Source organism: Rhodnius prolixus, unplaced genomic scaffold, assembly GCF_049639745.1.
Source record: "Rhodnius prolixus isolate KJV_2025 unplaced genomic scaffold, Rpr scaffold_2, whole genome shotgun sequence".
In the NCBI taxonomy this organism is placed as follows: Eukaryota; Metazoa; Arthropoda; class Insecta; order Hemiptera; family Reduviidae; genus Rhodnius; species Rhodnius prolixus.
Genome location: NW_027411592.1, coordinates 2969451 through 2987275, shown reverse-complemented (window position 1 = coordinate 2987275; position 17825 = coordinate 2969451). Strand labels below are relative to the sequence as shown.

At 32.3% G+C, this 17825-nt stretch overlaps 1 protein-coding gene across 3 annotated transcripts; it reads left to right on the top strand.

The window, feature by feature from the left end:
* The first annotated feature begins 85 nt into the window (after positions 1-85).
* stc (nuclear transcription factor, X-box binding stc) lies at positions 86-17385 on the top strand. 3 transcript variants are annotated; one of them, XM_074120447.1, is made up of 21 exons: positions 572-757; positions 842-884; positions 2074-2574; positions 3158-3321; positions 3408-3670; positions 4742-5032; positions 5117-5187; positions 5830-6006; positions 6317-6411; positions 6496-6617; positions 6853-7016; positions 7101-7406; positions 8377-8540; positions 10394-10547; positions 11380-11579; positions 11882-12115; positions 12218-12396; positions 13943-14141; positions 14239-14391; positions 15229-15332; positions 16280-17385. In XM_074120447.1, the coding sequence occupies exons 3-21, from the start codon at positions 2232-2234 to the stop codon at positions 16494-16496; spliced, it is 3600 nt and encodes a 1199-aa protein (XP_073976548.1). In that variant the 5' UTR covers positions 572-757; positions 842-884; positions 2074-2231; the 3' UTR covers positions 16497-17385. The 3 variants fall into 3 exon arrangements, with proteins under 3 accessions (XP_073976547.1, XP_073976548.1, XP_073976549.1); XM_074120446.1 differs by lacking the exons at positions 572-757; positions 842-884 and adding an exon at positions 86-492; XM_074120448.1 differs by lacking the exon at positions 842-884.
* The last annotated feature ends 440 nt before the right edge of the window (positions 17386-17825 follow it).

The window sequence follows — 17825 nt, the reverse complement described above, 5'->3', positions numbered from 1 at the left end:
TCATGTGATTTCAAAATATAATTATATCTTGAACAAATGACTATTCCGTCATAAGGTTTAACGTTAATTGCTTTTTTCTATTACAAAAAAATGAATAAGTAATTTTTTAGATTTCTATTTAATTTAATTCAAAATAAATGCAAAAATGCAAAAGTATAAGTTTCCAACAGAATGAATTTCCTAGGCAATTTTTTTGGAATATATTTTTGATAATTCTATGGTGTAGAGGACTATGAGTATGGGGATGATAGATTTTTTGAAATCAATGTGACAGTTTCAGTGTTTATTAAGAATAATATAAGGATTTTCAGCATTTATATATACAAATTATTCTCCAGGAAAACAGTTCCATCAATTAAATAAAGAAAGAAAGCAGATCTCCAAAAGGGCCTCTTCAGAGGCACTCTTGGAGACCCGAAAAAAAATAAACAATTTAAATAAGAAACCAAAACAACTAAGACTGAAAAATTAAAAACATTAAATTCTTAGCAGGTAAGATAATTTAAATTTGAATTAACGCCCTTCAAGAACTTGCACTCTTCGGCGCTAGTGTTCTTGTTGGTTTATTGGTTAATTGTTAGAATAAGGTCTAGATTCTAATTTCTAGTACCATACGGGTTTAAAAATATTCTGAGTACTTCTATAAGCCATTATATTTTAAATATGTCCGTGGTTTGTTAGTCCAAAGTTTTGTTCTTAAATATTTGTTAAGTTTGAAACAAAAATTCTACAGCTTTACTTTATCTTTTGAGTAGAGGTGAGCACTTTAATCTATTGTAGATAAATACAGATAATTTTGTTTCACATACGTATACATATCTTTTATTTTATTTTCATGAAGTAAATATGACGCATTTGGTTTCATCCATTTAGCCGTATCTAAGGTACAGTAATCTAAGTACAATAATAAGTATTTTTAAAACATAAGGTTAAGTCTCGCAACAAACAAAATGCTACTTGTTTTTTGTATTTATTATATTTGCCTAGAATTATTTCGTATGATATTCGAAATTTTCCTATTTATTTTCATTTATCGTGAAGGTTCAATGATAATTGCATTTTTATTGTAATTAACCTAAAATTTAAGTTCTTGGTTCCGTTCAAATAATCTTCTAAACCTAAAATTCTAAAAATAAACGTTTAATATGTTTGAAATTACTTTACATTTGTTCAAAAAATTAAATCATTCTATTTGTTAAGAATACTTACTTTAAAAGGTATCAAAGTGGTTTTTAAAGATCTAGGCCAAAGTAAATTTATCTTCCTTATTTGAACTAGAAAAATAGATTAATTACCTCTGCTTAGTTGATCAATAAAAATAAAAATGATCTTCTTTGACGATGATTAATTTGGAACAGTAAGAAGGTTTTAGGAAGAGAAAAACTGCTGAAATCGGACCTATGATCTCCGTATGGAAGTTTAGCAGTTCTTGAGAATACTGAAACCTATGTTTTGATAATTGGGTATCACATTAAAAAAAATTGTTGACAGTATTCAATAAGCAAATATTATGCCCAAATTTTTACTAATAAATTCTTTTTTAATATATGTAGGAAAGCTGCGCGTAAGCTACAAAGTACAAAATTAAACAATTTTTCACCTTAGTTATAATATCTTGGTTTAATTTGATATGGATGGTTTTTAGATTAAAATATTGCCCTTCCCTAAGCACTGTACCAAAAGAGGCTTGTTGTGCTGACTCGTTTGTTATGTTGGACGAAATTTCTGCTTTTTGCGGTCCAGGGTTTCTACATTGTTTTCGATTAATATCCTTTGATGGTTTCCAAATGCTTACGGTCTTATGTTGCAACTCAGAGATTGCAACACAGTTAGTGAATTCAGTTAAACATTAAAATTTGTTATTTCATCTCTTACAGTTATTGATTGTTATGAGCTTTATATTTAATTATTTAAATCAAATTTTAAAGTAGACTTTAAATTAGTCCATCCTCACTAACACCGAGTTTGGGCTCATTGACTGCAAACATTAATGTAGTAAACGTTGGTCATTGCACATCTTTGCCAGGAAATTACACTATTTTTCTCACAGCACGTTTTTTTACTTTCTTTCAGATTTAATTTTATGGAATATTATAAAGAGCGACTTCATTGTTATTTATAAATTACCTAAGATTTAAGAAGATAAGGTATATCCTGTATCCCTTTCGTTCAGTTACAAATAATAGTAGTGCACGAACTGAAGTGGCGAACTGAGGAGTGAACTAAAAGAAATGGCTAGTTGGGAATGGGTTAACAGCGGCGCTATTGGCAATACAAATGGTAGTACTCATTATCAGGATTATGTGCCTTCTGGGAATGAGTTTGTTGGCCAGTCTCACTTCAACAATTATTTTGGAGTTTATGGTGACATGAGCAATGTTGTTAGCCAACCACAAGATCTCGCTGGGAATATTGCTACTTACAATCAGTTTAATCAACGCAGCACGCTTCCATCAGCTGAGGAATATTACTGCAACAATATGACTGATGGTGCTTTTCGTGAAATTGATTTTGTACCTACAATGGTGTTCCCTTCTTCTCGGGATAGCAATCCTAGAACCGAATCCGGAGGAGGTAAGCTACTAAAATTTTGTGTAGACCTATATTAGAACCTTTACAGTTATAATATCAATGTTGTTTCTCATAAAATAACCATTTTTTTATTATTTAATTTTTATTCTAAAAGTACGACCACACTTAAAAAGTTTAATTATTTTAAAACAATTCCAAAGACTGGAACACATGAGATTCTTTGTTGTGAAGTTACGCCCAGGCGATTACGCGACATTGCGGTTTTGTATCTAGTGCATTGCGGTATTTAATTTCACAGGATTGGTTTATTTCAAAGAATATTTAGGGATACTCTCGAAATTTATGTAGGTAATGCCTACAGCGCTAAATTGTACTTTAAAATTTATTCTATACTGTACTCCTTTGTAGAAAAATTAAACTTCATGAACATAAAAATGAAAATTGTTCGTCTCGAAAATATTCGTAATTTTCATTTAATATTCTTAGATTTTTTTTTTGTAAAATTCCTAGAATTGTAAAAATGTCCCAGGAATTTGTCACTGAACTGTATATCCCCATACAGATTATAATATGAGATGGAAATTGTGTCATGCGAGTATTTCTTACTAGATTAATATGTTATTAGATTGGGATTACTCTGCTAGACAATTACCAATTGGAATTAATTGTAGTGGAGGTGGTTATAATCAAATTAATACTACTACATCAGTTCCCTTATTAGAAGAACCTAGAAGAGAAGTAAAGCCAGTGATTAGGCCACCTCCAGGTCTTGGAATTCCATCCCCGATGGTCAGTAAAAAAAAGGTCTTTTACTTTGGATTTGTTAAATTAATCATATTTGCTGAGAAAATTAATATTTAAATTTTTCTTTAAAGGTTCAGCCTAATAATCCTAACCGAAATGGAATGTGGTCCGGTAATAATGGAGGTGCTGTGCCAAAGTATAGTAATAATGTGGCGAATGTGAGCGGTAATAACAGGCGTACTATTTCGAACAATCCTGGCAGAGTATCTGGCGGCGGTCGAAATGGTGGTGTAGATAGATTTCAAAGATATCCTAGACAGATGAACTATGGACAGAGAGGTGGTGGCGGAGGAAATGGCAATGGAAGTCAGGCTGTGTGGAACAATCATACCAAGTAAATATAAACTTAACTAAGGTTTCCGGTAATTTTTTTTTTTAAGTACATGGTTGGAGCTGCAATGCACAGGGATATTATCACTAATTTGATAGCGTTATAATTCTGACTGGTTTCGGAGTTTTTGCCATCTTCAGGGTTTGAATCAGGTTTGTATGGAGAAAGTTTTACTTCCATACTTACAAATGTTCCAGCGCGTCATCACCAATTTGTGTAATGGTGGTTGAAAATCTGAAACAGGTTAGAATTATAAAAAAATAGATATTTTGTGATAAACGAAGCCACTGATAAGTTATATTTGTTTATTTATAGTTTAGTAGTTATAATTCTTGAATTTTTTTGTTTGTGGGGAAATTAAAGATTAATAAAAAGGATTGAATTTGAACACCAAATTACAGCGACTTAATAAGTAGATTTCCATTGTTTAGCTGTGAATATATATTTGGTGTAGTTGAGTAAATCTCTTGTAAATCGGTCGATTTAAATGCTAAATTACCATAACTAATACCTAAGTGCAGACACACATCAAAACAATCCAGAACAATTTGATTTCTCAGGCAAGTACTATACTATTTCTTTTAAATATCCTCTAGATGCCTTTTAAAAGCTCAAAACCCCAGGAATAAACTCCTGATCGTGTCTGATCAGATATGTGTGTGTGTCTACATAACTTAAAAACTGAAAATTCCAAAATGTTATTATTTGAATTTAAAAAAAAACCTACCAGGGAATGCACAATAAGGTTTTGGAACAAAATCGATGTATCTCTTCGCTGAAACTGTTCTAGTTATTTTTAAAATAGAATCAATTTAACTTTTGCTCTTCTCTTGTAGACCTACAAGTATAAAGAAACTTTGCTTTAGCGAAGTTCTTTAGGAGTGATGAAGAGGTTAGCTCTCCTGTAATTTTTCCTTTTTCTGAATATTGTATGGTTCTATATTATTTATGAAATCTTTTTATTCTAAAAAGCCTTCAAAATATTTAGGAGCCCACTTTAATTTTTTTTTTAATGCCCTAAAATTATTATTAGTGTATATATTTTTAAATAAATTATCTATTTTACAATTCTAGTGGTTATCAGAACAATAATTATCAACGCAGTAACCAGACTTCTAACTTCAACGATTCAACTACATCAGGCTGGGAAGCTAAATCACAGGGTAGGCAAAAATTGTTATCAGAAGCTGCTTCTTTATTGAATGGAACTTCATCAGCAACTACTACTGAAAATCATCATGCAGAACAGGAAAATGAGAAAGGTGATAACCATTATCAGTCACAACCAGACAGTCCGAAAACTTCCTCAGGGGCTGTAAGAATTACTGGCAGAACTTTCAAGGCAAAAAACAACTCAGTGAATAGGTACTTTGTAGCTTAATATAAGCTGGTCTTGTGAAGGGATTCATTAATTATGCTTAATCGATTATTTAATATGTTTTTTTATAGAAGAGAAAACGCTGGTAACTATAATCATAATCATTGGAAAGCTAGGGATGAAAAGAGGAACAAGAATAAAGGTATTATGTCTAGATTGAAAGCTTCGTTTTTAGCCGTAAGAAATATTTGAAAGCTTATATGTTAAGAGAGACTCAAGTCCTAAGATGATGGTGCTCGAATTAAAATTCTCTATTTAAAATTATTATTTTTTTTTTTTCACCAAAAACTCTCACTTCATCGCAACCCCTTTAGCTGCAAACTTATCTTCAACTACACTACCCTCCAATCCTCGAAGATGGCTGAAGCGCCGTTGGCCCCGTGACCAACTGGGTGACTAATGGCGGCCATCACTGGATGACCGTCATTCACGTCTGCCACGCTATTCATATACACTTATCGCATTTACCTATTGTACCCTGTAGGTACAGGTGGAAATTACATTAAAAGGATAAATAAAAAAAAAAAATTAATTAATCTCTATTAAGTTATTGAAATTAAATTTATTGGAATTTGAATTTTTTTTCGAGTGGCTGAAAATAGAAGATGCGAAATTTTTACTTCTTTCACATAAACTTACCATCCATGTCACTGAAAAGTTTTAAATATAGCATATACAGCATATATGTTGTTATGGAGCATTCTTCAGACCTACTTATTTGTACACAACAAAATTAAAGAATATTTTATTTTTTATGTTTATTTATTTATTTATTATCTTGTAGAAGACCTAGTCTCTGATCAACGGGAGCGCCTTACAAATCAGTTATACAGAGGTACTCTGGAATGTTTGGTGTGCTGTGAACGAATTAGACAAAGTGAGTCCGTCTGGTCTTGTTCAAATTGTCAAAATATACTCCACCTGAAATGTACGATCAAGTGGGCTTCGTCATCTAGAGATGGTAATTCATAAATAAAATTTCACAGAAGCATTCCCATTTAAATGAAAATTTATTGTAACAATTAATTTGTTAATTATGTTATAAATACGGGTGTTGGTCTAGTGGTTACGAATCCTGGGTTTGTAAATGGGAGATACCCAGTTCGAATCCTGCCTATACCAACTTTTTATTTATTAGAAAAGATGTCAGTAGTAAAGTATGTGCTTCCAACCACGTCCACGACTGCTAATTGGTAGTTGGACGTTAATCCCCACCTGACAAAAAAAAATGGCAATTACTTTATTAAATTTTCTGTTCGTTTTATATACAGAAAACGGTTGGAGATGTCCTGCTTGTCAGAATGTGACAAAAACTATACCATCTGAATATTTCTGCATGTGTGGAAAAATTGTGAATCCAGAATGGGTTAGTCTATCTTTTTATTTTTGTTGTATTGTTTAAAACATGTATATATATTTTACACTTATTGATTCAATTAACATTTTACAGGTACGAGGGGAAACTCCCCATTGTTGTGGACAAATCTGTGGAAAAACCAAAGGCTGTCCTCATGCTTGCACTCTGCTATGTCATCCCGGGCCTTGTCCAGCATGTTGTGCTAATGTTGAAAGGTAAATTTAAGCGCTTACTTGTTTTTTACGCTTACAAGTTTATGGTTTCTTAGTTTCACGTAATTGGTTTTAAAAAAAATTAAAATAAATCGTGTTAATTGCTTTTACCGCTGCTATTTAGAAACGCCTAAGAAAAAATAAGAAGACAGCTCTAAAGGAAGCATGTTGTAACTTGTTGGAAAAAATCTGGTTAGTACAATAGTATTGATTGTGTATTGAATTTTTTTGATTACAGATCGTGCGGCTGTGGTCGTACTAGTCAAGTTGTATTGTGCTCTTCTACTGTAGACATCCTCTGTTCTGATATCTGTGGAAGATCCCTGAACTGTGGCATACACTCATGTCTGGACATTTGCCATATAGGACCTTGTAAGCCTTGCACCAAGACCATCCTACAAGGTTGAGTGTTATTTTGCAAGATTGCTGGCCAATTTTAATCCTTGAAGATTACTAATTTGAGTAATTATCCTTTTTACTTTGCAGAATGCCATTGCGGTAGAAATCCTCGTGAACTACCTTGTGATGGAAATCTGCGCATCACTGAAGAGAACCGAGTGCCTAGATACAGTTGTGATCAATCTTGCCCCAAACAGCTGGCTTGCGGTCTACATCCTTGCCCGTTGCCCTGTCATCCTGGTGATTGCCCCCAGTGTTCAAGAGATCCAGCTATTGTGAAAACTTGCCCGTGTGGCAAGGAAAAACTACTTCCTGGCGAACGTACAGTTTGTACAGATTCCATTAGACTGTGCAAAGGCGTTTGCAACAAAGAGCTGCCCTGTGGAGAACCAAGTGATTATCTTTTGACCTCTGTTCTTCTATTGGGGATTTAACATGAAGTTGTATCGCCCGGGTCTGGAAAGCAAAAAAATTTACTAAAAAATATTTTTATCAGTAAATTTAAACTTTTAAAGTGATAATTTATGCTGGATAATTGAATAAATATCAAATTATGAATGTTAAACAACGAACAGTTGGTATAGTGGTTGGTAGAAGTTTTAATAGTGTAAACCCACAAACTAAAAGTATAAAATCTATATATCATAATAATAAGCCTTATGTCTCGATGTTATGCGGATTAACTTATTCCTATATCTACATAGGAATTTATTATTATTATTTGACATAATTATAAAACCGGTGAATATTATTTTAATTATAATTTACTTAAAATTTTGAAGTTACAACTGTAACACCCACTTATAAACGAAAAGGCTTTATGTAAACACTATTGTACTATACGTACAATTCTATAAGACTACACATTCCTCTCCTATCCATTAGGATAACTTCTAGCAGTTCTCTGACGAAACTACATCGAATAGCCAGTGAACACCCGATGGTGTGTAACATTTTTTCACGCTTGACTAAACCAATGGACAACTTCATCATATTGCCATCCAGATCTCAACATTACATACCTTCCACTTGTACCTTTCTTGCTCCCTTTACCTTGCTTATACCAGGATCTTATAATTCTTCGAAAAACGCATCTAGGTATTATCGCATCTCCAACGCTGGTTGTAATCATAAAAGCATGAACGAAGACAATTTTAAGATAGGAGGGAGTACTTAATAAATTCCGAAGTATTTTTCAACATTTATGGATATTAACGTTATTCTTAATTTAAAATTTTTGATTTAACCTAAAGTACGGATTGTTTATAATAGCTTAATCCATTTAATCAGTTACCAACAAACGTTTTTTTTATAGCGGTGTTTTTTTTTTTAATAATTTTAAACACATATTTTTTTTTTGCAGATAATCGCCACTTTTGCAAAGCGTTCTGTCATGAAGGCGAATGTCCACCTTGTGATATGACGACTCCGGTGATGTGTAGATGCGGATTTATGGCTAAGGATCTTCCTTGCGCCCAACTTACTACTTCTCCGACTGATGCTAGATGTCAGAAACGATGTACTAAGGTAGTTTTTTTTTTTTTTTTTTTTTTTTTTTTTTTTCTGGGTCTGAAGAGTTGGTTTATAGTTAGTAAATAGCCTCTTTAGTATGTATACACTGGGCCAAAAAAGTCTGTGAACACTAACCTAAATTTTATTACTTTTATTATTATCTTATTAGAAACTTCTTTTATTTTCAAATGAAATATACTATTCGATAGACAGAAACCAGAGTTTTTCATTTTATATTCAATCTTTTATTTTTGTTCAGCAGGAATATCACAATTAAATGTTTAACAAAACAACACCCCAAACGAATGCAAAAAAAGTCTGTGAACAGCTGTATAAATATGTAAAAACATTAAGATAACAAACAGAAAAACGATTGAATAAAGTTTCAAAGTTCTCTATTGTATTGTAGAAACCACTACAGTCAGTTTTGTGAATAAATAATCTAATTAGTACATATTTAACCACTAATATGGAAGTTCCCAGACCAATTCGAGAACTTATTGTGACGTTGCGAAATGAAAGAAAAAGTATTCGAGAAATAGGGAAGATAGTTCAAAAAAACCCTTCAACGGTGCATAATATAATTAAAAAGTACGGAAATGTGATTAGTAGGCCACGCAGTGGACGGCCACCAAAACTTAATTCCTTTCATAAACGGCAAATTCTGAAGTCTGTTCGAGAAGAACCCAGGACAAGCGCTCAAAAAATCAGTCAAGAATTATCAAGTGGTTATGTGTAAGCGTAACACCACATACAATTAGAAATAAATTACATGAATACGATTATTGCGGTCGAGTCCCGAGGAAAAAACCTTTAATCAATAAAATAAATAGTAACCGCCGATTGGATTTCGCGAAAGAATATGTTTCTAAGCTTTCTAGTTTCTGGGAAACCGTAATCTTTTCAGATGAGTCGAAATTCAATGTATGTGGGTCTGATTGACGACAAAAAGTGTGGCGAAAAAGAAATGAAGCTATGAAAATGAAAAATATGAAGCCTACTTTTAAGCATGGGGGAGGCAACATTCTGGTGTGGGGTGCATGAGTGCTAAAGGAGTGGGCAAGTTAGATCTAATTAATGGTATGATGGACCAATATGTGTATGTGGATATATTAAGACGCAATTTAAAAGAAAATTCAAAAAAATTAGGGTTGGAGGGAACGTTTGTCTTCCAACAAGACAATGACCCGAAACATACCGCACTAAAAACTCGGGAATGGCTTTTAAATAATACACTCTGGCGCCTAAACACCCCTCCACAATTGCCAGACCTTAACCCAATAGAACATTTGTGGGATGAAATCAGCCGCGAAATAAATAAACGAGGAATAAGAAACCGTGAACAACTAAAAAACGCTATTTTAGAAGAGTGGGATAAAATTCCAACATTGACGACCACAAAATTATTAGGATCGATGAAAGCTCGCTTGTTGGAAGTGATTAGGAACATAGGAGGTCCTACAAGTTTTTAAAATTTCTAATTCACGTACAATGTGTAAGAATGATTTATTTCTGCAAAGTGTTCACAGACTTTTTTTGCATTCGTTTGGGGTGTTGTTTTGTTAAACATTTAATTGTGATATTCCTGTTGAACAAAAATAAAAGATTGAATATAAAATGAAAAATTCTGGTTTCTCTCTATCGAATAGTATATTTCATTTGAAAATAAAAGAAGTTTCTAATAAGATAATAATAAAAGTAATAAAATTTAGGTTAGTGTTCACAGACTTTTTTGGCCCAGTGTATATTGAGTAAGTGAGGGTACACTTGAAACCCCATAAAGGAATCTAGTGCAGTAACCCTTTTCTTGTACTTTGTTGTTTAAATTATATTGAATAATTTTTGTTTTTAATTTATTTTTTCTACAGAAACGTTCATGCGGCAAACATAAATGTAACCAGTTATGCTGCATTGAGGTTGACCATGTTTGTCCGATGCCATGTAACAAGACGCTGTCATGTGGTCAACATAAATGCACCCAACTTTGCCACAAAGGGCATTGTTTGCCTTGCCTTGCAGCCAGTATGTACTATTGTTTCTATTATAATAATAATTATTATTATTATTATTACCTATTATTATTATTATTATTATTATTATTATTACCTATTATTATTATTATTATTATTATTATTAAACATTTTTATAAAAAAATTTAATATTTACATTTCTCGTAAGGTTTTACTTTTTAAGCTTTTCAATGGTTCGTAATCTAAATATAATTCAGGCTTCATAGCATGATTTTCCCCAACAAGAAGGTTTCTAACTGTTATAGCAGTTTAATAAATCTTTTTGAAAGAAATATGTCTGCCAGCAGTATCATCTTAATATTTACATTTTTTTTTTTTTCGACAATAAGTAAAATTTGTTTCATTAATTTTTGTTTTGTTTTTAGTATCAAATTTTTATATTTCTTTTAACTAATTAGTTAAGCTCACCTTATAAAAGTGCCGTGTCACTTTTTTTATAGTATTTATAACCTTAATAAAAATGCTGATCACCAATTAGGAGTGTAGCATTCCGCCGAAAGTACGATTGTTCATCAAAATAGCTACTTTTTCGAGTTTTTTTTTTTCTGTTATTTTCTATGAAGTCATGTTTGAGCCTGAAACTATAAAAGGGTTACAAATTGATTTAGGACGTAACTTTTGCCATTTATTTCGGTTTGAAACTTTTTCTCAGGGAATATTGATTTTAGTGGGAGTTGTGATCCTTTTGCTTTAACAGTATCCTTTTATCAGGGAGTATTTATAATATTAAATTATTATTATTATTTTTTTTTTTTTTTTTAGTACAAATTCTAAATTTAAAGTAATTCTATTGTAAGTACTTAAATATTAAAATTGTCTTCCAGGTTTCGAAGAGTTGCATTGTGAGTGTGGTAAGACTGTAGTAATGCCGCCAGTGCCTTGTGGAACTCGTCCGCCAGCCTGTTCCGAGCCCTGTTCTCGGACACACCCCTGCGGACATCATCCTTTACACCCGTGTCACTCTTGGCCGGAGTGTCCGCCCTGTTCTGTGCTCACTTCTACTTTCTGCTTTGGCGCACACGAGGTAAATTGCATTTGACTAATGAGATCTGTTGCGGCTACATTCAGTTTTTTTTTTGTGCTTGTTCATTGAAATGAATTGTCTATAAGTGTAAAAATTACAATTTAATAATGAGAAGAGTTTTCTGATAATTAGCTAAGTTGGTCTGCAAGTTCGCTGAACACGAATGCTGGTCACTTTAAAAAACTAAATAAATTTGTGGGTATATTTTAGATTTTTATTTATTTATTTATTTTTTTGTACATTTCACCCATTAAATCTTGTAAAATTTACAGTTTTAATTCTGTTTTTCCGTGGTTTTCCAGTTGCGAAAAGCCGTACCCTGTCACATGGGAGAATTCTCTTGCGGTCGAGCCTGTGGACGAGCGCTACCCTGCGGTCACAAATGTAACCGGCTGTGCCATGCGGATGCATGCAATACAACTGGACCTTGTATCCAGCCGTGTACCACACCCAGACAAACGGGCTGTGATCATCCTTGTGGCGCGCCTTGCCATCCGGATCGATCCTGTCCAGCTAATCAACCTTGTCAGACTAAGGTAGGTAATAAATCAATTGTAGACATGATTATAATAATGAGTTACTTTCTATTTTTACCATTTCTTATGGTTGTAATTTTTTTTTTTTTTTTTTTTTGGCAGGTACAAGTTACTTGCGAATGTGGACGTCGATCGGTGACAAGAACGTGTTCTGAAAATTCTTCAGAATATAAAAGAATAGCTACTAGCTTACTTGCAGCTAAAATGGCCGATGTGAGAGCTGGAAAGTCTGTGGATACTAGCGATGTAGCGTTGGCAGCTAGTAGAATGAGCTTGAAAACGTAAGTAATAAACAAACTTAAGTCCTAATTTGGAAACACGCGTAATTATTTGTCTCAAAATAGTTTCCATTCAATAATATCCCTAACTTCTGATGCTGAGTTTAAACAGTGAGTGTAAATTTTGATTGCCTTAAGATTCTAAAAAATATTGTTTTTTTGAAGATGTTCTATTAACATCTGAAAATTGAGATTCCACTTTGTTTTTACTGACGCTTTCAGTGGTTCCTAGATTACAGGCGTTAATTTTGTCAAACGGAAGTTGAACTTTTCAGAACTATTCAAGTTTTCACAATTTACAAGAAAATGGTTTAAACAATTTTCTTTAATATTAAATAAAGGCCAACTACTTTTGTTGAATACTTTTCCTAAGAAAATTGCTTTTTTTTCTCTCTCTCTCCTTAAAGAAGTTAAATCTTAAACAACTCTCGCCACCAATAAATTGGTTCGGTATAACAACGTGCAATTCTTACGATAGGTCAAAGAATAACCTCTTTTATGAACTTTTATGAGAGAAGCTAATTACATGAATTTTCTAATATTTCTGAATTATGGAGAATGCTGGAGAAAATGGGTAGTTCAAATTTAAAATTGATACTATTTAAGCCCAAAGAAGTAAAGAAGATAAACTTAGTAAAATTGTTAAACCAGTTCCTTAGAAAATAAATAATCAATATCTGAAATGGTTAATTTCAATAAAATTTTAAGGCAAATTTCCCTTTTTTCTCGGATGACATTTTGATTTTTGGTCGACATGTAAGAATACTCTGGATGATGTAATGGATGATTTTTGGGCAGCTGGCCCGCCCTTTAACTCTTTGCGGCTAGGTGGGTTAGAAACTGTCCCACCTTTTGCTGCATGGTGGGATATATTTTAACCCACCTCGAAAAGTTGCAAGTTATTCGTACATACAGCTTAATATGTTATTTAAAGTTTTTCATTCAGTTGGCAGTGCTATGCACCAATGGTAAATGCGTAAATAAGTGAAAAACAAATTGTATATTTATTATAAACTTGACCGATAGTAAAAAAAAATGGTGGCACCGCATACTGTTCTATTATTTGGATGCAGCTGTTGTTAATTCATTATATTGTTTATAAAAAATTGGGTCAAAACATGGAACTTAAAACATTTCAAGGAACAGTGCGCAGTTCCGTTTTGTTTTGGGAAAAAGTTGTGTTTGAACGAACACCATATAAAGCATTAGTTGCATAGTGGTATTATACAATACCAGCGTCCCGCACTAAAAAAGGACTATTGAAATGGTATTAATTTTTTCTTTTCTTTTTTTCGTATTTCGAGAGTGATGATTACTTGAGAGGGATGATTACAGATGGAAAATAATGGAAATGAATGTTTATTTCCATTTTTTTATAATAAAAGAAATTCTGTGCAACTAGGGCTTTTATTTTCTTTAAAATCGTGCGCCTCAAAGAGTTAAATTTGTTAAATTTCTAAGATCGAATCTGAATAACAAATATGTTTTTGTCAAAAAAACTTCTCTATATAAAATGAAACTAATATTTATTATTTATCTATTTATTTAGATTGGAGTGTAATGACGAATGTAAATTACAAGAAAGAAATTTACGTCTTGCCATCGGTTTGCAAATAGTCAATCCAGATTTAAGTTCTAAATTAAATCCACGTTATTCTGATTCAATGAAACAATGGGCTAAAAAGGATCGCCGTTTTTGTGAAATGGTACACGATAAACTGACACAATTAGTACAACTTGCAAAAACAGTAATATTTTTTTTATTTTGTTATTAAATAATTTTCATTATTAGTATTTTTTTTAAAGTATTTCATTTATCTTTTTTTTTCTTTTTGTTAATTACAGTCTCGACAGAAGAGTCGTAGTTACTCATTTCAGTCGATGGGTGCTGCTAAACGCCAATTTGTGCATGAATATTGTGAACATTTTGGTGTTGAATCCATTGCATACGATCCAGAACCGAATAGAAATATTGTGGCTACTGCCTACAAGGATAAGGTAATTTGTTTGTTGAACACAGATTTTCCTTTTGACAGAGAGAAAGAGATGGTCGTTTTTACTGATATTGTCAGGTGCTAGTCTGATGATTCTTCCATAATGCTTACCATCTGTTGTTACCTTTTTGATTTGTTCCATCAAACAATTTTGTGATCAGTTGCTAATCAGTTTGTGATTATCACTGTATTGTAATACAAGGAACTTGGTCCCCAAAAGTTTCTAAGCAAACGAGTATTTTCGTTGAAATTCTACGCTTAGAACTAGTGTTGTTCAAGAGCTGAGCTATAATGCTATAAGGTTCGAGCCTTAAGCGCTCGAGCTCTCTGGGTTCAGTGGGTGGTTCGAGTCAGAGCTCGAGCTGATGAAGCCTCACAGAGAGCTCGGTGAGCCTCCAAGGCTCGGCTCAAAAGGCTCGAGCTTTTGTTTTGTTTTGTTTTTTATATGAAGCATTTTAGTTGTACTAATTAATAAATTCATTTCTTAAAATAAAATTAACTTATGCAAGCAGCTAATTAATTTTTCAAACACAGTTTTGTATAAATGAGTACAATAATTTCAAAAATGTTCGTTGCTCATTGAAATTGATTACTCGTCATTCCTTAAGAATTTTAAATGGCCACACTTTATGAGCCTCCAACTTGAGCTTCACAGCTCCAGCTTCGAGGGCTATTAGGCTCGAGCTCTGAAGGCTTGAGTCGAAGCTCGACTCGGTTGAGCCTTCAGCTCGGACCTCAACTAAACAACACCACTTTGAACTTACCAGTTTTAAGAAGAGGAAATAATAATACAAAAAAATATATTTTTATTTCTCATAAATTTTTTACTATCATTTTTTAGTGTTGGCTTCCAAGTTATTCTTTACTAGAAGTTGTCCAGAGAGAATCAGGTCACCGGAAGGTACCTTCATTGTTACCTTCCATGAAAAAAGATGTTATCATCAAGTAAGTGTTTTTTTGTTTGTTTTTTTTGACGTGAATACGTCTTTAAATTTGAATCATATGGTGGCAATCCTAAAAACCTAATGATAACAAAATATACAGTATATTTTACAAATATAACAGGGGGATACAGTTTGGCATTATAGTTTCGAATCTATCGTCTACATCCAAAATTAAATTAGACCACTGGATAGCCAAAGGATCAAAGAATTCATTACGATAAGCGAGGACTGTGACGCATTGCGCGCGGTGGAGGGGGAAGCGCCGCCATTTTGAGATCATTTTGCTGAGTATCGAGATTTGCAATTTGTATAACTTTTGACTCGGAGAAGCTACGATGTTCGTTTAAGTTTTAATCGTCAGCTGAAGTCACAATCTATCGATTGTATATAAAACATTAGTGTAAAATAGTGACAGTGAATAGAATAAGGTGTTAGAATAAAAAAAATATCAAAAATATATAATGTCGGCCTATACGCGTCGAAAAGCCAAAACCAAATACAGAGATCGTATACGGTTGGAAAGGGCTTCTCAAGAACAATCGAATGGTAATAAAACACCATATGACAGAGTCAAGCTGTACCTAGGAACGTAAAAGAATGAATACGACCGAGCGGATCAACGACGGTGTCCAGTATATCTGCAGCTGGGGCCGGTTGAAATTATGCAAGTGGATGATGAAATCGTTTCTATATCGACAACGGACTGTATAGGCATAGATTGTGTTCGATCGTCCGATTTGTTTCCTTGATTTCATCCTAAATACATGAATAAAAATATTTTATATAAAAAATATAACCCGTTACGCGTAAACGTATTCACGTACAACACACGGCCGTGTCCATAACACCAGCCACACATTAATTTTTTTTTCTGATTTTTTTATTTACCATAATTTTTTTTACAAGCAACAGTAATATATTTTAATAAACTTATATATGTTTGTTTAGAGAAAGTACACAATTAGTACCAGTACGTCCAAAATTACAACCTGCTACAGCTGGCCAGCAAAGTTCCCAACAGAATAATCATCACTCCAATGAACTGTTGTTAAAGTCTTCTGTTGATGGTGGGGATTTAATAGAAGTAGTAGAAGAGGATTTACTTTCAGCCGAAGGACTTAATAAGGAAGCGTGTGATTACAATAAAACAGACTGTGATAATTAATGAGAGAGAAAGAGGAGAGAGAGAGAGGAGAGAGTTTGGACGAAAGAGAAGAAAATAGGTGGTGGTATCCGATGAAATCAACCTAAATGATATTTGCATATTTATTTTGTTTTTTCTTTATATGAATTCATATATACAGAAGAACCGCCATCTTATTTTACAAAATAATATACAAGTCGAACTATATTATTTTTAATTATAATGTAAAACATGATTACAGTACATATTAAAGATCAATTCTCTCATACTTCCCACATTAAATCGAGAGTCCAATTAATAAAATACTTTTTCGAGAATCGTTTTGATAACAAAACAAAATTATCTTTCATGTCGATAACATTTGATAATTATTATTTGAAAATTGTAAAATAATCTTGATAATAATAAGTAATATTTAAAAAAAAAAAAAGAAAAAACTTTCTTAAAATTTTCAGAGAATTTTGTTTTATTTTTGTTTTGTGTCTTTTAATATTTCTATTAATAATCAAAAAAAAAAAATTAAAAGTTTAAAAAAAATATAACTTCTATTAATAAATACGTAGTTTTCTCTTTATGGAATTTTAGAAAAGCAGAAAAAAAAAATAGGTGTTAAAAAATAAATCATAAAAATTCTAATTAAAAAAAAATAACCTTTTGAATATTAAATTGTGCTTATTAAAAAAAAAATACAAACAAAGATTATTTAAATTTTTTGTTTCTGTTATAAACAAAACCAATTGATTTTCAAACAGTTTTACAAAAACCTCCATTCCTAAGTTTGCTTAAAAAAAACAACTAAAAATTATTTTTTAAAAGCAATTTTTTTTGTTTTTTGTTTTAAAATCTAAGAAGAGGATTGTATTTGTGTATGATATTGACTAGAGAAATAATATATATATGAATTTAAAAACCTTTTCTTTTTTTTCCCCCTTTTTTTCCTCCAAATCTGCGTCAATCAATATTTATTTAAAATCAAATTTGTTTTTGAATTGATGGAACACAGGTTTGTACGTTCCGGGAATAGGCCATCCTTTAAAACAGGGGTACAACACAAAATCTTTACCGAGTTATCAAAGTGGCATGGCTACGATTAGAGATAGCAGCAAACATCTGGACACCAACCCCCCCCGAAAAATCTTATAAAAAATATTAAGGGCCAATTCTTCGGTTAATTAAATTACGTTTATTAGTTAAATGTAGTAGAAATATGTACATATATAATGTACAGATTACAACAATTGTATGAGAATAAAAAAATCTTTTCGGAGAATTGGAAAGTTTCCAAATAAAGTGTTTTAGTCCACTTTATCATTTATTTTTTTTTTGTGGCTTAAATATTGGAATATCATT

Coding starts and splice junctions, on each gene's coding strand:
- stc (XM_074120446.1), top strand. CDS start 2,232: ATGGCTAGTTGGGAATGGGTTAACAGCGGCGCTATTGGCAATACAAAT. Junction 6,412..6,495: donor AAATTGTGAATCCAGAATGG/GTTAGTCTATCT, acceptor AACATTTTACAG/GTACGAGGGGAAACTCCCCA. Junction 7,407..8,376: donor GCTGCCCTGTGGAGAACCAA/GTGATTATCTTT, acceptor TTTTTTTTGCAG/ATAATCGCCACTTTTGCAAA.